The sequence below is a fragment of the Camelina sativa genome, chromosome 19 (genome assembly GCF_030686135.1).
Source record: "Camelina sativa cultivar CO46 ecotype springtype chromosome 19, ASM3068613v1".
NCBI lineage: Eukaryota > Viridiplantae > Streptophyta > Magnoliopsida > Brassicales > Brassicaceae > Camelina > Camelina sativa.
In genome coordinates this window covers 15238283-15264258 of record NC_141898.1, presented here as the reverse complement: position 1 = coordinate 15264258, position 25976 = coordinate 15238283, and the positions used below count along the sequence as shown (strand labels likewise).

General features: G+C 37.2%; 3 protein-coding genes and 2 pseudogenes across 4 annotated transcripts; 2 read left to right on the top strand and 3 right to left on the bottom strand.

Annotated features, from left to right (window-relative positions):
* Positions 1-1049: 1049 nt before the first annotated feature.
* On the bottom strand, positions 1050-6863 carry LOC147920604 (uncharacterized). Its single transcript, XM_087501157.1, has 7 exons — positions 6699-6863; positions 6435-6541; positions 3072-4485; positions 2829-2960; positions 1973-2650; positions 1196-1868; positions 1050-1138 (listed from the first exon to the last, which is right to left on the bottom strand). Exons 1-7 carry the CDS (start codon positions 6861-6863, stop codon positions 1050-1052), a joined length of 3258 nt encoding a protein of 1085 aa, XP_087357283.1.
* A 2620-nt stretch (positions 6864-9483) lies between these two features.
* On the top strand, positions 9484-10840 carry LOC104767882 (uncharacterized; annotated as a pseudogene).
* An 887-nt stretch (positions 10841-11727) lies between these two features.
* LOC104766504 (anaphase-promoting complex subunit 2-like) lies at positions 11728-16397 on the bottom strand. The gene is made up of 16 exons (XM_010490408.3): positions 15707-16397; positions 15532-15603; positions 15198-15429; positions 14753-15033; positions 14568-14639; positions 14237-14481; positions 13711-14127; positions 13421-13622; positions 13218-13320; positions 13046-13128; positions 12803-12922; positions 12606-12694; positions 12451-12532; positions 12192-12371; positions 12045-12113; positions 11728-11952 (listed from the first exon to the last, which is right to left on the bottom strand). Exons 1-16 carry the CDS (start codon positions 15935-15937, stop codon positions 11830-11832), a joined length of 2601 nt encoding a protein of 866 aa, XP_010488710.2. The 5' UTR covers positions 15938-16397; the 3' UTR covers positions 11728-11829.
* Positions 16398-16908: 511 nt separating this feature from the next.
* Positions 16909-20193, top strand: LOC104766503 (uncharacterized). The gene is made up of 13 exons (XM_010490406.3): positions 16909-17215; positions 17322-17419; positions 18050-18150; positions 18228-18306; positions 18409-18469; positions 18549-18595; positions 18684-18776; positions 18873-18963; positions 19090-19231; positions 19311-19461; positions 19540-19632; positions 19718-19829; positions 19915-20193. The coding sequence occupies exons 1-13, from the start codon at positions 17164-17166 to the stop codon at positions 20013-20015; spliced, it is 1221 nt and encodes a 406-aa protein (XP_010488708.2). The 5' UTR covers positions 16909-17163; the 3' UTR covers positions 20016-20193.
* Positions 20194-24063: 3870 nt separating this feature from the next.
* LOC104766502 (putative long-chain-alcohol O-fatty-acyltransferase 5 pseudogene) lies at positions 24064-25427 on the bottom strand (annotated as a pseudogene). Its single transcript, XR_015591525.1, has one exon. The product of XR_015591525.1 is annotated as a putative long-chain-alcohol O-fatty-acyltransferase 5 pseudogene (transcript).
* Between the last annotated feature and the right edge of the window lie 549 nt (positions 25428-25976).

The window sequence follows — 25976 nt, the reverse complement described above, 5'->3', positions numbered from 1 at the left end:
TCTTCATCGAAACCTGATAATTGTGGAGACGGATAAAAGAATATAAGCGCAGAGCCTAAAGATTTTCTTCTACACTTGGTAATTGAGGAGTAAGAGAAGCTTCTTTTCGGTTTTTAAGGAGTTTGTTTCTATGAAAAGCTTAGAAAACACAGTTTATGTTAATCCATAATAAAAACACATAAGATTACATGAAGGGAGCGTCTTCATGGTCAACGGATAGTGTCCTGCAAGAGGTATACAATCACGGAAAAAGAATTAGTCAATCCACCATTGTTACACTCACACAATACCTTAATGATAACAACAAGATCGTAACAATTCATCAACATAAAGACTCTTCCAACAATCTCTTTTCACTAATAAGTTTTCCAAAGAATCAAGCTAGATGAAGAAAAACTATAACAAATCTCAAAAAAAAAATTGTAGGAAGAAGATAGGACTTGAAGATCCAGAGTTTTATGTGTTATGATTGAAACGAAATTGAAAAAAGATATGTAAATAAAAAACTGAGCCTTCGTCTCGATCACTAGCGGACCCGTACCACATATGTAAAAAAAAACAAAAAAAAAACTGCAAAATTTGTGGAAAGGGAGAATCGAACCAGGGTCAATTGACCCCCTTTTCTCTTAATGTGGATCCTTCTCGTTTTCTCCATATCGTTCCTTTATTAAGCTTCTTCAACACGTGTGCTTCAGTGCTTCTATGTGACCCTCTAACTCTCGTTCCACAAAATCAATAACTAATTTCGTTCATCATGGGAGAGGAGTCCTCTTTGAAAATGTGATCGACGTTTTCTATCTTTTTTCCTCAATTTCACCATATGTAGCCTTTTTACTATTATCTAGATGGAACAAAAGGAAAAACAATGCGATAAGTAGATTATGTTGAAAGGGTTAAAGAAATACGAAACACTAAATAGGATTTGAGCGTTTTTAATCTCACTAACCTGAAACTTATTCTGAGAGTCTACAAAAACTAAGTCACAACAAAAGTGTTTTGGGCTTAAACCAAAACACTACAGGCCCATCAAGTCTTACAGTCTAACAAGCTCAGCTTCCTCTTGATCTTCCTCGTTGCTTCCTCATTATCATATCATGCCCTTCCTCTTCAAAAGGATTTGTCCTCAAATCCGGACCATCTGCAACAAATGGAGCCAAATCAAAAACATTAAAAATAGAACTCATTTTTTACTTACCTTGCAAATCGAGCTTGTAAGCATTGTCACTGATTTTCGCCAACACTTTGAATGGACCATCGACCCTTGGCATTAGTTTAGACTCTCTTTCAGCTGGAAAACATTCCTTTATCAAGTGTATCCACAATTGATCTCCCACTTCGAAAACCAGCTGTCGTCTTCCTTTGTTTACTTGCTTCTCATACTGCTTTAGAGACTCAAAATCTGTGTGAATCACAAACTCCTTCGTCCAAAGATAGTGTTGCCAAGTTTGCAGATCTCTAACCAAGGCATACAACTCCTTGTCATTAGTTGGATAATTCAGGATCGCTCCACCAAGATTCTCACTGAAATAAGCAATTGGTCTCTCCTCTTGCATCAACATAGCTCCAGTTCTTACACTAGAAGCATCACATTCAATTTCAAAAGTTTTCTTAAAATCTGGTAAAGAAAGAAGAGGTGCAGAAGTTAGTTTTTGTTTCAAGAGTTGAAATGCTTCTTCTTGTGCTGTCTCCCATTTAAATCCATCATCTTTCTTGATAACCTCTGTGAGAGGAGCAGCAATGGTGCTGAAATCCTTCACAAATCTCCGATAGAAGCCGACAAGACCATGGAAACTCTTGACTTCACCAACCGGCTTTGGACTAGGCCACTCTCGAATTGCCTTTACCTTCTTTTCGTTGACCTTAATGCCCTGTGCACTCACAAAAAATCCTAGAAAAACAAGGTTATCTGTGCAAAAAAAATGCATTTCTTGAAATTGGCAAACAGTTGCTCCATCCTAAGAACATCTAAAACAGTTTTCAAATACTCTACAAGTTCATCTTGGCTTTGACTGTATATCAAGATGTCATCAAAATACACAACCACAAAAACTCCTATGAATGCTCTCAAGACATAATTCATTAACCTCATTAAAGTACTAGGTGCATTTGTTAACCCAAAAGGCATCACAAGCCATTCATATAATCCATGCTTACTCTTAAATGCAGTTTTCCACTCATCACCCTCCTTCATACGAATTTGGTGATATCCACTCTTAAGATCAATTTTAGAAAACATACATGACCCATGTAACTCAACTAGCATGTCATCTAAGGGAGGGATAGGGTGGCGATACTTTACACTGATATTATTGATGACCTTGCAATCCACGCACATTCTCCAACTACCATCCTTTTTGGGCACAAGTAACACCGGCACATCACATGGACTCATGCTTTCCCTAATGTATCCCTTTTCCATGAGCTCACTGACTTGTTTCTGCAGCTCCTTTGTCTCCACATGATTGGTTCTATAGGCTGGCCTATTAGGAATTGAAGCTCCTAGGACAAAGTCTATTTGACATTCAATTCTACGAATTGGTGGAAAACCATCTGGATTTTCTTCAGGAAAAACATCGCCATAGTCCTGCAGAAGAGAAACAATATTGCTCGAAAGTTCCGGCTCAAGATTATTCAAACTCATGAGAGTTTCCTTGTACATAAGCACAATTAGAGATTGATTCAAAAACAAATCTCTCTTAATCTCACTATCTTTCACAAAGAAGTTAGATTATCTCATGGGGTTACTCTCAAAGGCCTTTTGCTGGGTTTTTTTTGTCAAACTCTCACTCTCTTCTTTTATGGTTTTTAGTGTTTTGGGGTTCACTCACATTGTTCTTTCCAAGTTGCAGCTGATCTTCGTAGACCTCTTGTGGTGTTAACGGAACTAGTGTGATCATCTTCCCTTTGTGCTCAAAAGAATGTTTGTTGGTGTAGCCATCATGATTAACTTTGCGATCAAACTGTCATGGCCTTCCCAACAGAATGTGACTTGCTTCCATGGGAAATATATCACAAAACACTTCATCTTCATACTTCCCAATGGACAAGGGAATCAACACTTGCTGGTTAACCTTCATATTCCTTTGGTTATTCAACCATTGAAGATTATATGGCCTGGGATGCTTCTTTGTATCCAACTTCAGCTTATCCACCAAAATAGTACTTGTAATATTAGTATAGCTTCCTCCATCAATGATAAGACTGCACAGTTTATCCTTCACCAAGCACCTTGTGTGGAACAAGTTTTCTCGTTGTTGTACTTCCTGGATCTTGTCTTGCATCACTAAAGCTCTTCGTGTAACCAACAATTTCCCCTTTGTAGCACAAACCTCATGCTCTTCCAAAGATGAAGTGGAATCACATTCTTTCTCTTCCTCGGTTTCAACCTCTCCATTCTCCATCAATATCATGGTTCGATGGTTTGGACATTGACTAGCATAGTGTCCTATCCCATGACATCTGAAGCATTGGATATCTCGGTTCCTAGTGTGAGTAGCCTCTGCTTTTCCTTTTGACTCTTGTCCAAAAACATTTGGCTTAGCTCCCACATTTGGTTTGAAGTCTGTCCTAGGCCGAAAACTTGACTTATCCTCCTTGTAGTAACTCAACTTTGAACTAGAACCAGCGATTTGTCGAGTATTGCTCTTTCTCTTAAGTTTCTCCTCAATCAGAATTGCCTTGTGCAACATCTCTTCCAAGTCCTCATAGGTCTGCAACTCCATTTGATCTTGAATATTTCTAGCCAATCCTCCTAGAAACCTTGCTATAGTTGCATCTCCTTCTTCTTCAGTGTCAGCTTTCATCATAAGAGACTCCATCTCCTGGAAGTAATTCTCTACACTCTTGCTGCCTTGACTTAGATGTCTCAGTTTCTGATGCAACTCTTTGTTGTAATGGCTGGACACAAACCTCTTTCTCATAACTGCTTTCCATTCATCCCATGTGTCAATAGGCTGGACACGTCGGCACATCCTACTAGTAACCAGTTGATCCCACCAATTGATCGCATAATCATAAAACTCGGTAGCAGCTACTTGAACCTTCTTGCGGTCTGAATAGTCTTGACATCTAAAGTCTAACTCCATTTGCTTTTCCCACTCCAAATAAACATCTGGATAATTCTTTCCATAGAATGGTGGTTCTCTCAACTTGATTCCTCTCAAATCATCATCATTTCTCCCCCTAGCCTCTCTGTTTCGCCTTGGACGCCTTTGACTCTCACTAGACGAATTGCCTCTTTGGCTGTAGTAGTCGTCTTCTTCATATCTGTTACGCCTAGGTCGATCTCTGCCCCTCTGATCGGGTTCCCCTTCAAGCTGTTGTTGAGGCTGTTGCGCTCTTTCAATCTGCTGGTGCATAGCCTCCATTTCAGTGCGAAAAAACTGAGTTAAATGCCCCGTCAAAGCCTGCATTTGGAAAGGCGAAAGGCCTGCCACTTGTTCCCTTCTTGGGTTGTTGTTTTCGGAGTTATCACCGCATTTTTCCCTACAAAACTGAACAAACGGTTAGTAGTAAAATATCTCACTAGTGTTTCTCTCAAGTGTTTCCCACAATTGTTTCACTCAATCTCTCAAAATGTTCTCACAACAGTGGTTTTCTCCGAGGTTCCAATAAAACTAATCCCACTCAACTCAATGAGATACCAAAGGTTTTCAGTAACTTGTTACCTTAAAAGACATAGAATGGAATAGATTGATGAAATGAAATAAAATAGAACATGTTTTCTTTTTTTTTTTTGTAGAATAGTACATGTTTTTTTTTTGGTAGAATAGAATGGGGTTTTTTTTTTTTTTTTTTTTTTTTGCTTTTTTGAAAGAAGATGAATAAATAGAAGATGAGAGAAACAAAAAAGAAAAGAGATGAAAGAAAAAGATGAAAAGATGGATAGATGAGAAGATGAAAGGTTTTGATTAGAAGAATATCAAAAGTCCTTGAGCGGGCTCTGATACCACTTGATGTGATTCTCCCAAGGAATCGACGCTCTAAGGTAGGTAGATTGATAATCATAGAATTCTGATGGGTCGCGAAACTGGATGATAAGGCGTGAGATAAACTCAAAAATCCTGATGCCCCAAACTCTCTTAAAACAAACCAAACAAAGCAAGGTTGTGAAACTTTAGATAGAAGCTTCGTGGAGACAGATGACAAGGCGTGAGACGAATCCCAAAAATCCTTGTGCTCTAGACTCTCTTATAACGACTCTTCAATCATCAGCTAATGAAAGACAACATCAAGTGCTGTAGAATCACTTGATATACCGAAAACTATTTGATGTAACCCACCAAGGAGAAAGAAAAGTTCCAAAGGAACAAAGAAGTTTACCATTCTCAAATAAAAGATAAAATATTTCTTGATTGATTGATTTCTCAAATGAGATTACATGTGTTTATAAAGAGATAGAAAACTTGGTCACAAAGCCAAGAATTAATTATTCTTGAAACTAAAACACAATAAAGATAAACAGTTGAATGAAGACCCAACTCTTGGTGCATGTTTCCCTTCCCAAGGTGACTTGAACTCAATTTTCGTCACTCTTCTTTGATCACAAAATAAAGTGATTATCTTGGGCTTTTTTGGGCTTGTATTAGGCTCATAGTGGGATGGACTTGATAGAATTCATCCCCAGTATAATTTCCCATGTTCTCTTTGCTCTAAATATCTTCAAAATATCAACTGAACAGCTCCAGCAAGCTGTTTGGTCCTTGCCCTTGTCATTGGTCCAACGGGTACAAACATAACATCTTCAGGAACAAGCTCAACTTCCACTTTTTTTTTTGGTAGAACAAAGGGAGTAAACTCCCTTAATTTATTAATGAAATGTAAACTTAAATACAAACAGCTCGTGGTATAGCATGACCACTACGATCCTGCGAGAGCAAAGCCGCAACACAAGATGGACTAGACTCAAACAAATGAAAGCCTAAATGTAAAGAAAAAGCATAGGTTGCTAAACCATCGGCAAGACAGTTAGCCTCTCTATGCACATGTGTAACCCGGACCACCTAGTCCCTTGATATAAAGCCATGGCACAACCGTACCAGGAAAGACAACAGATGAGACGCACTAATCCCTGCCTGTAGAAAACCAACCACCAATGCACTATCCACCTCCATTTCCAACCTCTTAACTCTTCTCTCCCTAGCTACACACAACCCGTAATAGACGCCCCACAGTTCTGCCATCGGAGATGAACATATACCAATGTTAAGAGAAAAACCCGCCTGCCATTCCCCTGTTTTATCTCGCAAAACACCACCTGCAGCTGCCAACCCCGGATTCCCTCTTGAAGCTCCATCAGTATTCATCTTCCACCACCCCCTCTGCGGACGGGACTAACTGATTAACCGCTCCTCCCTTACTGGTCAAGAACGTGTCGTCTTTGTAGCCTGATGGGCAAGTCCTACCTCTGTTGCCAAGTCCTTAAAGAATTTTACCTTGTCCCTGCATTTTCGTTGCACTCCAAAGACATTACCATACCTCCATTTCCACCCCCACCAAGCCGGAACACTGAACAAGGTAGACCACACCAGTACCCCTGAACCTGTTACCACATGAAGGTTAGTAAAGAGCCATTCAAGTAAGGACGCCGAAAAGAACCAAGCTTGTTTCCGAGCTGGCACTAGACACTTCCAAACTCCAGCCATTGCCGGACAATCACGCAAAATATAAAGTATAGTCTCCTCCCCGCCTTTACAGACCTCACACAGCGATGAACCACATAAATGACTTCGAAATCGCTCAGAATTTGACATCAGAGCCTGATGTCCAACCAACCATAGAAAAACCTTCACCTGTTCTGGTGCCACAACACCCCAAACCCGATCCCAGAACCTATCAAGCTCAGCTTTCACTTGATTTCTCATTGCTTCCCATTATCATATCATGATATTTTAATGTTAATTAATTTAGGGTCCGACTGGTTCAACCGCAGCGTTTGCGGTTGCGTTTGCGGGAAATTGCGGAAGCGGGTGGTTGCGGTTTCAAGCGTTATTAAGCATTTTGAATGACTGGTTTAGTATTTTAAAATAGGTGCATTTGCGGGAGTTTAAGACTGGTTGACCAGCGGGTGCAATAGCGGTAAAAACATAATAAATGTAATACATAATTATATAAATGTTTAAAAATATCAAAAAAATTATTAAACTTGATTTATAATTAAAATTCATTAAAAATACTAAAATAATTATTTGAAAACAAATAAATTTCATATTGAAATACTTATTAGTTTATGCATTTGGTTTTTTACCAAAACTTTAATCAAGTAATTTGATAAATGACAAAACATATGTTTTAGATCGTAAATCTTCTTTTTTAAATCTCACACACTCAATAAGTTTCGTTAGGCAGTAGTTGCATCGGTAGTAATGATCAAACGAGAGTTGAGAAGACTCGTGATTTGTTTTTATATTTTTCAAAAAATAATCTTTTTTTTAAATTTCTGATAAAATGTTATATTTATTTAGATTTTTTTGAACATATGTGTGATGTGCCATTAAATTTACATCAGGTTTTCTGGGTTATTGTTAGTTGAAATCTTATTTTCTTCAAATTGTTTATTTTTTAATATTTTCAATCGTATTCATATTTCATTTTCTCCAATCCTTAATGAATAAAATAGTTAGATAAAAGATATATAAAAAAATATTTCATTATCATTGATTTGTTTCAAGTTTAAAAAAAAAAAATTCCAACCGCAATCGCCCACAACCGCAAATGCTTACGGGAAGCAGCTTTTGGAATTCAGTGGTTTGGAGTGACTGTGAGCGATTTGGAACGATTGGAAGCGGTTTGTGTGATTGGTACCAATCGCTAGCAACCGCTACCACCCGCAAACGCAGCGTTTGCGGATGGTAGCGGGAGAACCAGTCAGGCCCTTAGTTGTAAGTTTTTAGAAAAACATTTTTTACACATGTGAAAGATAAATGTAATGTTATATATTAAAAATATAATCTAAGAGCAAGCCTTTTTGGCAGGAACCTACAACCAAATTTATTCAAATTGTTATTCACAAGAATAGTCCAGAAACAAAATTAAACCAAATTAAAAAGCAACTTTTATTTTTATCAAAATTAAACCATATTTATACAGCTAACTCTTGAAAGCTGTATAGATTTAAGTTTTTTAATCAAATTTGATTTCTTTCTCGTACGTAATCAAATTTTCTCTTTGATTATCTTGATACTCATTAAATGCGTATGAATTAGAGGTGTTAATCAGGCTGGCCCGGCCCGGTCCAGTCCGAAACTCGTATAGTCCGCATATGTATGAATCCTGCCTGACCCGACCTGAAATATTTCTGAGCCTATATTTTAAATCCGAGCCCGGCCCTAACAGGGCTACAAGGCTTTTCGGACTTTTTCGAACTTATCTTACAAATCAATAATTCAAACTTATAAGTCTTAAAAAGTAGTGTTTAAAGATGCACCGTAAAACAACTCAATCAAAATTTTAATAACTCATCTATATTCACTACAACCAACTTAATTTGAAAGAAAAATTTTAAAACTAAATAAAATTTTATACTTTAACCAAATAAAACAATATATAAAACATATAAAATATCAGAAATAAAAATTTTAAAAGTATTAAGCAAGGTTATTGAGTAAATATGAAAATTAATATTAGAGCTTTAAACTTTATTTACAATAAATTATTAATCAAATATTGCAATCAAATAAAAATGTTAACAAAAAAAATACAAATATATTTGTTAAAGGGCTTTTTAGACTAGTCCGAATTTGATCAGGTTAAGTCCGAAAAACCCTATAACCCAAATGGATTGAGCCCAAAGAACTCGATTTTTTTTCTGGACATAGATATTTAAGCCCGAAACTGACATTTTTCAGGATTGGACCATGCAAGCCCGCGGGCTTTTGTCACATGGCTATGCATATCAAGATAATTTGAGTTTGTAAATTTTATATCTTTATTTTGTTAAAGATCTGGATTTCAAAGCTCTCAACTCTCATATCTCTGGGATATATAAACACATGAATGTGTAACATGTGTTCACATTCAAACATTAAGAAAAGAAAAATGAACATATGTAAAATGAATGATCCTTCAGAATAATATAATTTATTATAATTGACCTCTAATTTCGGAATCCACTGTTACAGCCACATGCAATTCGGTCATAATCCGTTGTCACTTGAAACGTGACTTTTATAAAATTAACTAATAATGCCCAACGAAAAAAGAAAACAAAGCAAAAAAGGAAAAAAATTGCTAAACTGTAAACGACGTGATAATTTTAGGAAAAAAAATATCTATAGCTTTGACTCTGCAGTTATTAAAAGTAATAGCTGCTTACGTACAAGTTATGTAACTTGTTTTACAAGAAATAAATTAAACTTTTGAAAAAGTAATTTGTTTCGCAAGAAATAAAAGATTCTCCCGAAAAGAAAAAACCTAGATCTGTGCTTTATTAGTAGGCTGCGTTTTTCTTCTCTCATTCTCTGAGACACTCACCACACAAACACCATGAACTCTTGCTCCTTCACTATTTTCATCTTTGCCGCCGTTATCTCTATCAGTTGTTTAACTTCAACTAGAGCTACCACGTGCCATCCCGATGACGAAAAGGGTCTTTTAGCTTTCAAAGCCGGTATTAACCCGAGATCCTTTGGACATTCTCAGCACTTGGAAGAAAGGAACTGAATGCTGCTCCTGGATGGGTGTCATTTGCATCACCGGGGACCGTGTCACCGAACTGCGAATATACGGAGGTGGCGGAGGCTCTCTCTGGGGAAATATCTCAATGACGTTGGCAAGACTTCAACACCTCGAGTCAGTTCCCTTCACCTATCTCAAGATCACTGGATCTTTTCCTCAATTCCTTTTCAAATTAACAAACCTAAACCTAATTCGCATCTCGCATACTCATCTCTCTGGTCCCCTTCCTGCCAATATCGGTGCCCTAAGCCAAGTTAGAGATGTAGCTCTGGATAATAATAGGTTCACTGGTCCAATCCCGAGTTCGATATCAAAATTGACTCAGTTAACTTGGCTTGATCTAGGCGCCAACCGCCTCTCAGGAACCATTCAAAATATTTTCAAATCTGTGACGAACCTTCTTGGTCTGGATCTCTCCCGCAACAGATTCTTTGGAAAACTTCCTACGTCGATTGCATCGCTTGCACCAACTGTCACGTTCCTTGGTCTGAGCCAGCACAATCTTTCAGGGGCAATTCCTAACTATTTGTCAAAATTTGGAGAGCTGTCCACATTGGATCTCTCGAGGAATAGGTTCTCAGGGGCCGTGCCGATTAGTTTCGCCAATATGACTAGTATTTTTCATCTCAAACTCTCTCACAATCTTCTGACCGGTAGATTCCCTGCCATGAAATTCGTCGACGGCATTGGCTCTCTAGATCTCTCTTACAACCAATATCATTTCGAAATGATTCCAGAGTGGGTAACATTGTCACCTGTTATCTATAATTTGAAGCTTGCTAAATGTGGAATCAAGGTGAGGTTCGAAGATTGGAAGCCAGTGAGAACCAAATCTATGCATTACGTCGATTTTTCAGAAAATGATATCTCAGGGAGTCCAGCAAGTTTCCTGAACGAGGCAGCAGCTTTGTTGGAGTTCAAGATGTCAGCAAACAAACTTCGGTTTGACTTTGGGAAGGTAAAGTTCACCAAGTCGTTGAGAGTCTTGGATCTGTCAAGAAACTTGATATATGGAAAGGTGCCCGTTTCGGTGGCTGGACTGCAAACATTGAACTTGAGTCAAAACCATCTTTGTGGAAAGCTTCCAGCAACAAAGTTTTTGACCAGCGTCTTTGGCGGCAATGATTGTTTATGTGGTTCTCCACTTTCTCCTTGTAAAGCTTAATTAGTGAGCAAAAATAATACTATCTTATATATGGATTTACAATGACACATATAGGTCCAAATAAGATTTGTAATAATTGAAATAAAACAATTTGAAGACATTACATGACCACAAAGAGCTCCTCTCACTTCCTTAGCCTCAGATCTTCACTCACATGAGCTCCAAAAACTTGAAAAAACTTACAGGAAAACTTCTAACTCTTTGGGGAATGGAAAGCGGCTAAAACAAGACAAGGGCGTCTGAGCTTTTCCTTAAATACACTAACCAAAGTACCAAACCCAAACACATCAAATCGGCGACTTAAAACTAAACTGGCTGACCATAAATTGTTGGTGTCAACCGACAGTGTTATAACTTGGTTCTTGACCTAAAATCGGCCTCAATGGACGATTGAAAAATTCATCGGACATGTCTCGGCCAAAGAGAAAGAGAATGTCGAGAAGGAGGAATGGTGAAAGAAAAATTTGTGTTTGTCAAGAAGAATGATTAAGGCGAGCTTTTGCAGTGGCTCTAAGTCACTCCAACAGTCTTGAAAGCTAGCTATTCTCTCATCTCTCACACGACATGGACACAGCCCTAACATGCCATCATGTGCCTTTTTCATGTGATTTTGTCCCGGGTAGCCTTTTCCTACGGTTATTTTTAATCGGCGGCTCTTGTAGTGACAAGGTCTCCTAGAGAACTTCAGGTTTCTCAAGTTCTCAGCTTTTGAGATTATTACGTGCTTAGGTGATATCATCTTTATTATATAGAATTAGGTCGAGATCGAGATACAGAGATAACCCATAAGACCATAAGGTATCGTTTACATGTCCAGAAGAGTAGGAAAAGTTTCATTTCCGTTAATCAATTTGGAAAGTGGTAACAGTATATCACTCGGAGTACAATTTCTTTAAGGACAATATGTGAAATATAATTAAGCAAGAAGACAAGGATCTTGATACAAAAGACAAAACTAGTTCTAGTCAAACACATGATAAGGGTTTCTTCTACTTTTTTAACAAATACATTCCATCTCTAAACTCTAGTTTCTCTTCCGAAACCAAACCAGAAAGAAAGCTCTGAAGTTGTTGCAGCGACTTGTCATAAGAAGGGTCAGCCACACAAAACATCTAAAAAAAAAGAAAAAAAGAAACAGAGCAATGATCAATGATTACAGAGGACAACGTTTGTAATAATCAGTTAGGTTGATATCAGATCGTACCTTGAGAGTATTATGGATTCGTTCTAATGCCATGGTACCAAAATTTGTGAGCATTCCCATGATGAATTTCTGAAACATGGTTGATAATTAGTCTAGGATTTATAATATTTCTTGAGAATGAAAAGGTTTCCTAAGCATTTTACATACCTCGTATATGGTCATTTCTTTGCGAAGTTGATCTTCCACAGAGGCAATCGATGTTTCACTCTCTTCATCGCCTGTTAGAAGCTCCTGGCCTTCGTTCTTTCCGGAATCAGTTATGGATTCAACAAGTGTTAACACGTTGGAAGTAGTTGAGTTTTCTCCAGTAGATTCTCTCAGAACTCCCTAAGTACAGAAAACTTGCAAATAAGCTTTTCCTCTACACGAGTGGTTTAAAGCAGGAGACAACAACTACATTATATACCTTGCTTATCCAGAAGTTTACTCTTCGGGTTAATGCATCAGCGGGTATCCCAATGACTGCAGCAAGATCTTTAGAGGTCCAACTGAAAAATTACGTTATTTCAGTAAACATTTGGAAGAGGTTATATCTGTATTGATTGATTCTTTTAATTTAACCTTTTCTTTTCTTGAAATTGCATTATAATGGCTGCATGTGTGGGGGAGACCGTGAACTGCATAGCTCTGTCTTCAAATTGCAACTCCAACTGAATCCATCAAAGCCATTTCAGAGAGGTAGATATACGTCAGTATCTGATTTACCGAGAATACTCCAAAACATGAATCATTCACTTAAGTATTTATGCTAGATGTACCTTGACAGTGCCAAGATTTTTCTTCCAAAGCAGTTTACGAGGGGTCTTGATTTCGTGGTACCGATTGGCATAATCTGACAGCAGCTTGTCAATAGGTCCTGGTAGCTCTAGAGGTTCATCCTGAAATTCCACTTTTAATTCAGTAAATGGAAGCGATGACAATAATTTTATACGCTTCATGTGTGTGTATATATTACGTATGACATGATGGATTAAAAATCAGAGGGATAAACATATGAATACCTGAATTGGTGGCCAGAAGTTTGTTGAAAGTATCGTCGAGGTAAGAGTATCAACAGATAGCTCACTCTCTCTTAACTCGGCGCCTAAACACAAGCAATGGACACATATAATAAGTAAAAGTATCAGACAAGAATCTATCTTGCACGAGTAAACAATTCAGAAATGTAAGAACCTGTTTGAGATGCCTTTTTAATGTTGGTGTTCACTCTCTTAGAATCAATTAAGTCGTTCAGCATTATCTCACATCTTTGCATACTAGCTTCTCCAAAATGTATCTATTGGCATAATCAGAGAATGTAAAGTTAGATTCAGCACTATAGAAAGAATCCAATAGTTTGGTAAAGTCGAACTTAAGAGTGTTAAAATGGAGCTTGCCTTGAGAAGTTCGACAGTGCGTATCTCAGTGTCGATGTCATAATCAGTCTTGTTAAGAAGCTTTTCCGCAAGCATAACACGATATTCATTTACTAATTGCTCTTTCGATCCAATTATATCAACAAGCATTCCAAGTATGTCTACCTTCCTCTGACTGAGGCTACCTTTTAAAGGATCAGCCTCGACAGGGTCCGGTTCCCAACTGAGAGGACAAAGCACATGAAAAAGTGTCAGACAAATCCAATGCGATTCAAGATTATAATTAAGAAAATATACAACAGGAAGGATACCGGGAAGCATTGATCCAGGCTTGCTTATCATCAGTGTGAAAATCATCATCAAAACCGGTATTCTCTTGGTTTTCTTCATCCCTCATTAATTCTTCAAGAAGACTATCCCCAGGGTTACCGGAACCATTAGCATTCCCTCCACTTCCATCAGTAAGCATAGTAACAATACATTTAATGGTGTCTTTCCTCCCCCGTAAATAGTCTCTAATTGGTTCACCCACTGCTTCCAGAAATACACCAGCTGGGTCTATTGCTCGAAGGGCTTTAATAGTCGACACATACTGATGCAATATATCATTGGTTGAGGCACCAGCAGTGAGCAAACGATATTTTAGCGAAGAAATAAAAGATTCAACTAGCTTAGAATGCTGCCCAGTATATTCAAGACACTGTTTTAAGTCTTCAATGGCAGGAGAACTGTTGCATCAACAAAAAATCCATCAGAGATGCAATATATTTCAACTTGTTGCAATATTTGAATTAGGTCTCGAGTGAGATATGTGGGGAGAAAAAAAAGTAACAATACCTCTCAGGATAATCAACAATGATCTCAAATAATTTGGCTATCCTTAAATCTTGCAGTGTCTCATACGCAAAATATTCTAGCCGTAGTTTCCACCTAACAATTCCTTCGGAAGGAGTCACCACTCTGGAAAAGCTTGGAGATGGGCAACAAGCCAGAGGGGACGTGAGGTCAGAAGATGCGGTACCATAACTTACAGAATCACCAAGATAAGAAAGAAGTGCATGAAGGAACTGTAGAGGGACTGTCTGAAAAGAGAAATTTAAATATCAGGAATTTCAACATTACCAAACTAATCTGATGGTGCAGTAAGAATCTGACCAGAAAAATCTACCTGAATCCATTCTTTGATTGATTCCAAAACAGAAGTCCTGTAATCATCACCAGCCAGATCATGGACTTTCGCCTGCAGTATAACATTGCCAAAAAGAGTACCAAGTTATTCGTATGTATACTCACTACTTATACCATGTTAAAACTCTTAGAGAGGCAAATAAAATCCCTGAAGCATAAAAATACCTTAAGAAGCAAAAAGATGGCAGAAGCATAAGCATTTTCAGCCATAGATGTAAAGCCAATGCTTCTAAGGTCACGGACCACCTTCCCAATGTTCTTTACCAACTTGTCATGTCCCAAACGTTTTCCTTGGGCATAGCCTTCATCAACATCCATTTCTCCATTTTTATATCTCAACTTCTCGTCCAAATCCATGCAATCATCCTCTCGTTCTTCAATACTATCTCCATCCATGATTGCACTTAATTCCTCCAGCCTTTCCTTAAAATACCAGTGGAGTATTTCTAAGAACATAATAAAGAGAGGAACAATATGAGAGTAATGATTGAACAAGTGGCAAACATATAAAACAAACTTCCAAGCAATCAAATCAGAAAATAACAGTTTACGAAGGAACACACTACTGACTCTTTGGTTGTTTAAATCAAACTATCAAAGATGGACATACCAGGAAAATGTTGAGGAAGAGTAGTCATTAGAGTAGAAGACAACATTGACTGGAATCTCAAAAAAAGACGAACTCTTTCTGTATCTGATTTCTGCCTATCCTCTGATGACTGTTCTTTAAACGACTGCAAAGCATGAACCAATATGGACAGACACTTCTCATGATACTGCTTCTCAATAGAAATTTCATCCAAAGCCTTGCATAACACCACTTGAATCTCCTCTCCATAATTCTGCCCCAAAGTATCCATTTTTAGTCAAAACTAGAAGTCAGTTTCAGAATATTCAATAGCAAACAAAGCATCAACCAAGGGTCTATTTATGTATCCTCTTACAGTAAGCTTCTTCTCACTATAAGCATCAAAATGATGCCAAAAACTCGATGCACCTCCCTTCTCAAAAGCTTGCTGAAACCAAAAAAAAACAAATGTCCCCACAGAAACCAATAAGAGAAGGAACATACTTCACAACAGAATCAGATACCTAAGCAGGTACAAGCTAATAATATACCTCGAGTGATCTGAGGAAGTGGTCACAAACAAGAGAATCAAGCCCGTACTTGCAGAGACAATACACATGAGACAAAAACTCATCTTCAACTGAAGAACCTCCTGTGCCGGCAATGAGAGACTCCACAGTGGTGAAAAAACCATCGTAGCTTTCAGTAATCTCCTGAATCGCATCGTCTGAGAGAGTTTCCAAAATCTCTAAATTGCAATCAGATGAACCTAAAGCTTCCATCTTTTTTCACTGCAAAACTTCCTAAAAGCCTAATTCCTTCTTGCCCAGAGACTTCACCGTGTTGTAATTTTCACTGACTAAGAAGATAAAATCAGAAACTCAATTCACTTCACTAGGCGTTCTTGACTTCGGCGGTGGTGATGGTCGGGTTGTATCTCCTCGCTGTCGTCACCCTCCTTCACCGGATTGAGGGTAGAGCCGACTGTGACTGGCACTGGAAGTTCCCGGTGACGAAATAACACCAGGCCGCGGTGTTTGAAGACTGCTCTTTAGTTACGTAGGTTGTTCCGGTTAAACCGGGTTTGGCTGATTCTGATTTTGTAAACCACCCCTTGATTCCCGGTTCGGGGTTTTAAGAAAACAGTGATAAAGACGTGACTTATTGATTTTGACTAGCCATGAGCATTTGGGTACTCGGGTCAGGTTCAGGTAGGAACCGATCGGATTCGAGTTTTTCGGGTAGAGCAGTTTAGGACCCAATAGGTAAACAGAAAATATTGGTTCGGCTTCGGTTCGGGTCTTACAGGTTTGAATTGGTTCGGGTCTAAATTTCAAAACCTATAAATACCTAAAAAATCGGGTATCATCCAGACTCGGTTTTTTGTACCCGATTACCCGAAATTTAACCCGATAACCTGAATTTTACCCGATTATCCAAAAATTTTGTTGTTAAATATTAAAAGAAAATTTTTAAAATATATATTTTTTAAATTGGTTAATTTAAAAAAAATATAGCTAAACATTTTAATATAATTTTGGTTATGTTGAGTATTTTGATGTAGGAAGAACTAATATTTTTGAATTTTAAGTTGTAACTTTGAATAACTATGTTATAAAAAAAAAAAATATAACTAGTATTTTATGTATATTATCTTATTTCGGATTTGTCGGCTATCCATTCGGTTTTCGGTTCGATTTTGGGTTTGGTTCCGGTTTTTTGGGTTTAGGAGATTAGGACCCAATAGAATTCTATCGGTTCCGGGTTCAGATTCGGATCCATATTTTCGGGTCGATACCGGTTCTAGTTTTCTGGTCCGATTTTTTGGCTCAGGCTTGACTACGAGAATCAAAAAAACAAGTTTTTTTTTTTTAGGAGGCTCCAATCTCTCATTGCTCTGTTTCTTCTACCTTAAATTCAAAAACCTAAGAATATTCGAGACTTGAAAAGATACCACCTTTTATAAACAAAAACCATATCATTGTGAATCTCGGGTTTTGAATCGACCATGTCGGAGGAGAAAGTCGTCGCCGTGATCATGGTTGGTGGTCCGACCAAAGGTAACATCTTTTTTTTTTTTCTTTTGTGGATCTATTTAAAAAAGAAAAGAAAAAGAAAAAAATGTGATTTTGATTTTGGTTTTTGTTAATGTGGTTTCGATTGTAGGAACTCGATTTCGTCCTTTATCGTTCAATACACCGAAACCATTGATTCCTTTGGCTGGTCAACCCATGATTCATCATCCTATCTCTGCTTGTAAAAAGGTTTGTTTTTTTCTCCTATTTGATCCTGGGTTTGTTCTCAGCATTTAGATGGTTTAAGTAAAAGGGTTCATAGAGTTAGAATCTTGGAATTGTGAAGAGCTCTTAAGTAGATTGAAAAGCTCAGTTACATGAATGCGTCCTTGTGTTGCACCTCAATCTGTTCTTTGAAATTTTGAAATCGCAGTATGATGTATTGTCAATGTGGTATTGTATGATTCCAGTTGTGATTTTTTCCTTGTATAAGAATTACTTTAAGGATGCTAGAAACATGGGAAAGTTCTCAACTTTGAAATGTTGATTTCTGTGGCATGGCTTGTTTGTTTTAAGTTTTAACATGAGCTTGTTCCATATTAGTACTCTTATGGCATGGATTGTTTGTTACAACCCTGAGTTTTCTCCAATCTCGTACTCTTACTTTGTTACTGGAATTTTAGAAGAACAAGATCTACAACTTTGAAAAAGCTTGTTCTTGTATGATTTTTATTTTCCAAACTATGAACTTTATCTTGTTACATTAGTATCTCAAGGTAGCCTGAATAATGGGTTAAGGCTGAAAGAAAACTTGGGAAAGTTCTCAAATTTTGTAATTTTGATTGCTCATATCAGATTTTGTTTATTTGACATGGACAGATATCAAATCTGGCTCAGATTTTTCTGATTGGATTCTACGAGGAAAGAGAATTCGCTTTGTATGTCTCTTCGATATCTAACGAGCTGAAAATTCCAGTGCGGTAAGTTATCTAGCACTTGTGCTTTTGGTTTTTGGTGTCTAGTGTAAAACCTTCTAATGCGTGCTCTTGTTATGTAGATACTTAAAAGAAGATAAACCCCATGGCTCAGCCGGTGCTCTTTATTACTTTCGTGATAGAATTATGGAAGAAAAACCGGTTTGAATTCTGATGACATTTTCAGTTTTAGTTCCTGCTTCACTCAGTCATTTGTTTTCTTGATTCATCTACTAATATTTTTTTTCCTATCATCTTGAACAGTCACATGTTTTCCTCCTGAACTGTGATGTGTGCTGTTCTTTCCCTCTTCAGGGCATACTCGGTAATCTAACTGTTAAATCCTAAATCTGCTTCATCGTTATCATTTTCTTATTTTGATGTAACTTCGCTACTTTTCCTAGACGCACATCGAAGATATGGTGGTATTGGAACTATGCTAGTAATCAAGGTTGGTTTTCCTGATCGGTTGTTTTAGATATCACTAAGGAATCAAACGTAAAGATCATACATACTTGAATATCGGTTTTTCACTTCAGGTTTCTGCAGAAGCAGCCAGCCAGTTTGGAGAATTGATAGCTGATCCGGATACTAAAGAGCTCCTGCATTATACAGAGAAGCCCGAGACTTTCGTAATTATCTCCAAAACTATCCTGTTTTCTTATTTCCTTCACTGGCTCTGAATCTTGTGTAGCTTATAAAACTTCCTTGTTATCTACTCAATGCAGGTCAGTGACTTGATAAACTGTGGTGTCTATGTGTTTACCTCAGATATCTTCAAAGCCATTGAAGGAGTATATAGCCAAATAAGAGACACATGTGAGTATTCATTATAAGCCTCTCGCAAAGACTTTACATTATTATCAATTAGATATCTGCTTCATCATTTACATGAATCTTTTGGTCACTTCATAAATTATTCACTTGTATAATCACATTTGGCAGCTAGTAACTACCAATCCGCTACAAGGTCCGTTCCTGCGGATTTTGTGAGATTAGATCAAGATATATTGTCACCTCTTGCTGGAAAGAAGCAACTATACACATATGAGAATAAGGATTTCTGGGAACAGATTAAGACTCCAGGGTAAGTTGGTTGTAAATAATTGTTTCAGACGTTCTTCTGATTGGATTACTCCGTGTGCTAATTAAATTGCTTTAAACAGGAAATCTTTGAAATGCTCGTCTTTATATCTTTCCCAATTCCGCCAAACATCGCCTCATCTTTTAGCTTCAGGAGATGGTACTAACAGGAAACCGATGATCCTTGGTGATGTTTATATTCACCCATCCGTAAAACTGCATCCAACCGCAAAGGTGAATTTTCTCATGAATTAGAGTTAAAACTTCTTATTTAGTTTGCAAATGACCAACTTAAAATTTTCTTGGATCAAGATTGGTCCAAATGTGTCGATCTCAGCAAACGTTCGTGTTGGACCTGGTGTAAGGCTTATTAACTGCATAATCTTAGACGATGTTGAAATCAAGGTGATTTGAATCAGTGTTTGTAATGTTGTTCTTGTTATGATTACAAAAGATTTGTTGTTTAATGTTCTGATCTGTTTAAATGCAGGAAAATGCTGTTGTTATAAACTCAATCATCCGATGGAAATCATCTATTGGTAGATGGTCGAGAGTTCAGGCTAGTGGAGGTTACAGTGAGAGGCTTGGGATTACTATTCTTGGTAACTTCATTGTATTTTCTTAAAGCTTTTTTTGTTCAACAAATTATTTCGCTATTTTTTTTTATGATTCATTTGGTTTCTGTAGGTGAGGCTGTAACTGTGGAAGATGAAGTTGCAGTTATAGGAAGCATTGTTCTTCAGAATAAGACACTTAATGTTAGTGTTCAAGAAGATATAATCTTGTGATTTGTCACCATGATTATTGTTCAGAATTTGTTTTTAATTAAACAAGAAAAGAATTAGGGTTGTTGTGTCCTACTTAAATGAGTTCACAGGATTAGATTTTGTGTTAGTAGAACTATGGAAGATTTGTAAACTCTCATTGTAATTTGGTTTTTTGTCCTACTGAGAATTTTGTAAGAAAGTCATTGCTCAGATGTTGTACGGTAAACCGGTTCGTGCAAATGCTGCAAATATGGGCGTAGGTACTAAAAGTGGGGTAGAAACTTGGGCAGGTATCTACTAAGATCAGTGAGTCCAATCTGCTCAGGTACCACAGGAAAGGTTGGAGACTTAAGATCGATGAACCATAGCGCCTACTCCATTGGTTCTCTTTTTGTGAAAACCTACCTCTTCATTCGGAAAGGCGTCATCGGTCTAAGTACTATCATCAGAGAGGTTTTCAACAAATTGTTCTCTTCTTGTGAAAACAACGTAGGTTGTATTTCTCTAGCTGATAATAGCCTAATGGCTTATACTTAATTTTCTCAAAATTCTCATACACAGAAATATGGAATCATAACTAGGCATGTCAATTAGGATCATAACTAGGCATGTCAATTGGGGCTAAAGCCCGCGGGCTGGCCCGGCCCGGCCCTGAAAAATAGCGGGCTCAGGCTTAAATATATATGTCTAAAAAAATTGGGCCTTTCGGGCTCAGCCCGTTTGGGCTATAGGGTTATTCGGGTTTAGCCCGATTGGGCTCGGGCTTAGCCCGACTGGGCTCGGACCAGCTCGACCAGCCCTTTAACAAATATATTTGTAATTTTTTTTAACATTTTTATTTGATTGCAATATTTGATTAATGATTTAATGTAAATAAAGTTTAAAACTCAAATCCTAGTTTTCATATTTACTTAATAACTTTGCTTAATACTTTTAAAATTTTTATATATGATATTTTATATGAATTATATAGTTTTATTTGGTTAAAGTATAAAATTTTATTTAGTTTTAAACTTTTTCTTTTAAATTAAGTTGGTTGTAGTGAATATAAATGGGTTATTAAAATTTTGATTGATTTGTTTTACAATGCACCTTTAAACACTGTTTTTTAAGACTTATAAATTTGAATTATTGATCGGTAATATAAGTCCGAAAAAGCCCGAAAATCCCTGTAGTCCTGTTAGGACCGGGCTCGGGCTTTGAAATATAGGCTCGGAAATATTTTGGGCCGGGCCGGACCGGACTCAAACATATGTGGGCTTTACGGATTTCGGGCCGGGCCGGGCCAGACCAGCCCGATTGACACTCCTAGTCATAAGCAATTATACATAGAAGTCCTGGTGTAAAGTCTTTAAACATGTGTAGAATATAAACATATATTCTGATGACACAAATAAAAAGATGCAACATGTTTATTTCATTTGGATTATGGATCTTGACGTGGATTAGCGAACTTTGAACTTAAATTTAAAAGAGGCACACCCACTTTTCTACCCCCTATCAGTATGTTACCCGATGCAGTTTTGTGACCCATCCAAGGTAATCTCACAAGTTGCCCTCAGATAGTGCATCCCCCTGTCTGGACAGATAATAATGAAACAGAAAATAACAATGACACAGAAGTCAGACACTCAAGATTCCTAAGATTAATTGTAGTGATCTTTGGTAGAGTATTAGCTTGCTTTGCCCCATATCGTAGGACAAGCCTCTATTTGCAAAGACTGATAACTCTCCAATTTACATGTTTTAGACATCCTTTTTTGTCCATATTTTGCATTATATATACCCTAACTTTAACATTTTTAGGTCCTTAACCGTAGGAATTTGCATTTAGTTCATTTAGGGTGCTGCATTTGTTGCATTTGTGCATTTTGGATGAAAACAGGTGTTTTAGAGCCAAAATGGAGAAGAATGAGGTAAAACCCGAACATATACCCGAAGGAGTGATCGTGCGAGAAGAACAGTCCAAACCTCAACCCGATCAAAGAGGATCTGAGCGCAGGAAGAACAACCCGAACCCCTACCCGAGGAACTACCCGACTTAAACTTCGTGCACCGTCTCGAGCAGACCTTCGGGAAGAACTGAGCAGCTAGGTTAAAGGGGTTTCCATATATAATCCCCCTTTCTTCTTCTCACCCCTAAGGACGCCGCAGACACTCACGAACCAGAGAGCGAGAGCTTCTGAGCGAGAGAGAGAGCGATTACACATTTTCTTGCTTTGTTAGGATTCAATTTTTTTTTTTTTGCTATTCTTTTCAGTTTCTATTCTGTACTCTATTACTTTTATCTTATTTTCAATTCAATGCAACTTTCATTCATTTGTGTTTTTATGCTTTTCACCATGAGATATGAGTAGTGAATCAAGGTTTCTAAGGATGGGATAGACAAATATGTGTTCTTGATCGGTTAGGATGTCTTAGCTTGAATGTTTATTTTATAAAAAATCCTTTCTAGATTGGTGTTCTTAATGCTATTTTCAGACCGAGAGGTTGAGATTAGATCTAGGGTGTTTTGCCATCAAGAGATGTTGTTGAAATGCTTGAATCAACCAATGCTAGAGATTTACTCACTTAGCCAAAGAGATTAGATGTGTAAGGAGTTTATTGACAATAATGAATCGGATTTTAATGTCTGCTTAGTCATGTTTCTCTAACGAGAGTTGGGTAGGGGAGTGATTAAGGTTGATTGTTTCTATCACGAGAGTGTTTTAGCAAGGTTTAGAGATTCATTGTCTAGGGAATATTTGTTTGAGGCATGTAAGACATCCCAATTTGATCAGAAGCATTTATGAGTCGATTACCCCATCCTTAGGAGCTTTCGCATCTTGATTGTTTAGCTTTTTACCTATAATTTGACCCTTTACCCGAACTGGTACTCGATCACCAGCCTCGTGTATACCTTCGATTTGTTCATCCTTGTGTTCTTTATTTTTTCTGTCATCTGATTACCCACTCGATCATGTACCCGAATGCTTGCATCGAGTGCTTATGTCGTGTGGTTCTTGTTCTTTTATTTACTTTTGCTTACTTTAGGTTGTTAGAAAAATCCTTACTATTGCTTAGCTTGACTTGTATTGTTCTGATCATATCTTATCTGTTAGCATAACAACCAATTGATAATCTTTTGTACTACAACTGCATACGAAATTAAAACCCTGGATGAATTATCAAAGACATTAAGGACTGTCAAACCGTTTATGGTTTTCGAAATCCAGATCATTTTTTTGGTACTTCGCAACATCATCAGTTCCTGCGCAGTACATCGAAAATTGACCATGTACAACGTCCTCGTAAAAATTCCAAGTTAATGACCAAGTACGAACGTGCACGTATCCTCAGAATTCGCGCTTTCCAGATTAGGTCTGGCTCTATCTCCCTTTAAGTTTGTATCCTCATCTTAATATTCATTTGTTTACTCAATATCTATTATCTTGGTTGATATGCTTACCAAGATCATTATTTTGAAGAAATCAAATTTTAGTGGAATTTTTTATCAAGAGATTTGGAGAAAAAGGAGTCTTTTAAAAATTTGAGATAGTTTTGACCAAGATATTTTAATGTATCTTTGTGGTTTTTTTGTTTTTCTAGTATTTTTGAGGTTATGTTAGCAAATCTCTCTTACAAAATAAGATCATTTCTCCATTCTATAAAAAAGGTTTCACAATAGCTAAAACAACATCATACACTATGATACAAAATGGAGAAAAGATCAATGGAGTTTGCTTTCTTTGCTTTCTTAGCTATTACATTGGGTACGTTTTTTAATTTCATGTATGTGAATAAAACTAAAACTATCTACGTAACGTACGTGCAAATTTTATGTTAATAACAACAAGTTAGTTGGTTTCGTAGCATGATATGTGTATCGGAACTGTACAAAATGCTGAGGCAAAACTTGTATTCTCTGAAGAAACTCCTCAATTTGCATTACACCATGGTGAAGCTTTCCAGTAGGTTGAGAAACGACAAGGTTTGGGTGCAAGAAAGGATGTCATTTGTTATGTTATATATGGCGATCCACTTTTTCCTCTATGTCGTTGTATATGCTAATATTTTCTATATAATATTCTTTAATCGAATAAATAAGATATGCTTTCATTAGTCATAAAATTTATTTGAGAATTGATGCTTACATTACATAATAATAAAACATACCAACCCGATTTATAACAAAATTAGAATAGTTTTCTGTTCGTTTTTAAAATCAAATTAAAACAAATCAAAACGCTGATTGTAAACCCTCTCTTAAAAGACTAAAGCAACGATTAAATTGTGTTTTGTTTTTTTTAAAGATTAACTTGTGTTTAATTAACACTAGTTGTAAATATCCCCAACAAACCAACGTAACTTATGATTAACGAAATCAGCATAATACAAAGCTTCATTGGTGTATTTCTCCATAACGCCACTTCTTACAAGCTGAGATGTCATCAACCAAGAACTAGTCACAAATACAAACCCTACCGTGAGTATCCGTGAAACCGTGGGACTCAATCTCCACCGCTGCATCACCGTCGTCTTCTTTTTCACCGCCAATTCCGCCGAAATGCAAACGCCTTGTAACAAGAAGAACAGCGTAACATCCCCTGTAGGCATCTCACGAGTTAAATAGAAGAAGAGCAAGTCGTGAACCAAACCGGAGACGATGAACGTTGCCAATATCCCCGGAAACAAAGCCCAACTAGAGCTCATCCGGCGTTCAGAAACTCGCCGCATTGGTGTGTAAACGGCTGGCCGGAGAATAGCCGGAACCATAATATTCCACCTACGACCCCAGAAGTCTTGTAAATATGTGGCTAAGTATGGTTTGTTTGACTGTGGCTCGAACTCACACCCAAGAGATATAGAGATCAAAACTTTGAGTAACGTAAAAATAATCTCAAGCTCTAGATATAGATGTACAAAATAGAGACCCATCAGAAGAATGGGAGGCATATTTTGTTTGTAACCATACAAATGTAGTAGCACACCAAATATAGCAACTTTAATGGCGAAAACTAATTTGGGCAAATGAATGTTAGGTTTAGGGTTTTGTTGGGCTTTGATTGGGAAGCAAGTAAAGAAGAGGAGCCCTGAGAGATTTGTAGGAACTGGTATTAGAGGACCTTTATCAAAGGAGAAGAGAATGAGTTTGAAATTTGCGAGCCATGTGAGGAAAAATGCTGTGAAGAAAGATAAATGAACAGAGGAGAAAAACAGAGGAAGAACAAGAAACAAAGCAACGATGGGTAAAACAGAGAGGAATCGAGGAATACCAGATTTGATTTTGGGTGGTAAATAGTAACAATAAGATATGGAGATGATTGCAATAACCAATACCTTGATCAAGCTCTTAAGTTCTTCCTCCATTACTTAGATCTTTGTGTTTTGTTGTTGAGTGTTTCTGGCAATCACCAAAAGTTGTAACTTGACTGATCTTTTAATGGGAAATTTAAGTTAAATGTTTGCAGATACGGCATCGATTACATAGTGGGTGAGAATTAAATTGAATTAAGTAATTATAGTACGAAGAGCATTAAGTTCGACTACATTTGTTGTTAGTCTTGAGTTAACATGGTATAAAATCCTCAACCATACAAAAAAAAGTAATGAGAAATGTTTATAGGAAATGAGGATTAGAGAATGATTGGTAACTCTGGTTTAGTAAAGTTGGATTAAAGTTTGTGCAACTTCACTTTGTCAAAGTTTGTGGTAAGTATGATTTATTAGACTGTGGCATAGTTTAGTGAGAATAATACCAATACCAAATCTGGCAATCTTAGTGACAAAAGAAGATGTAAGACGCTTCTTAAGAATTCTCAAACAAGACGAGATGGCAATATGGCATAGTTTCTGTTTTCATTTGTTAATAACGAGATGTCATAGATAAAATAACAACACAGACACAATCTATTGTACAACAAAGACAGTTATATATGAAAAGAGACGTATCAGCCACTGAAATAACAAACCCCGCAGCAAGCAAATAAGTTTTTAACTCCA

Coding starts and splice junctions, on each gene's coding strand:
- LOC104766504 (XM_010490408.3), bottom strand. CDS start 15,937: ATGGAAGCTTTAGGTTCATCTGATTGCAATTTAGAGATTTTGGAAACT. Junction 15,034..15,197: donor TCTTCCTCAACATTTTCCTG/GTATGTCCATCT, acceptor TTATGTTCTTAG/AAATACTCCACTGGTATTTT. Junction 14,482..14,567: donor CAATCAAAGAATGGATTCAG/GTAGATTTTTCT, acceptor TTCTCTTTTCAG/ACAGTCCCTCTACAGTTCCT.
- LOC104766503 (XM_010490406.3), top strand. CDS start 17,164: ATGTCGGAGGAGAAAGTCGTCGCCGTGATCATGGTTGGTGGTCCGACC. Junction 17,216..17,321: donor GGTTGGTGGTCCGACCAAAG/GTAACATCTTTT, acceptor TTTCGATTGTAG/GAACTCGATTTCGTCCTTTA. Junction 19,633..19,717: donor TAGACGATGTTGAAATCAAG/GTGATTTGAATC, acceptor GTTTAAATGCAG/GAAAATGCTGTTGTTATAAA.
- LOC147920604 (XM_087501157.1), bottom strand. CDS start 6,863: ATGAGAAATCAAGTGAAAGCTGAGCTTGATAGGTTCTGGGATCGGGTT. Junction 4,486..6,434: donor AACGAAAATGCAGGGACAAG/GTAAAATTCTTT, acceptor TCAGTTTTGTAG/GGAAAAATGCGGTGATAACT. Junction 1,139..1,195: donor TTACAAGCTCGATTTGCAAG/GTAAGTAAAAAA, acceptor CATTTGTTGCAG/ATGGTCCGGATTTGAGGACA.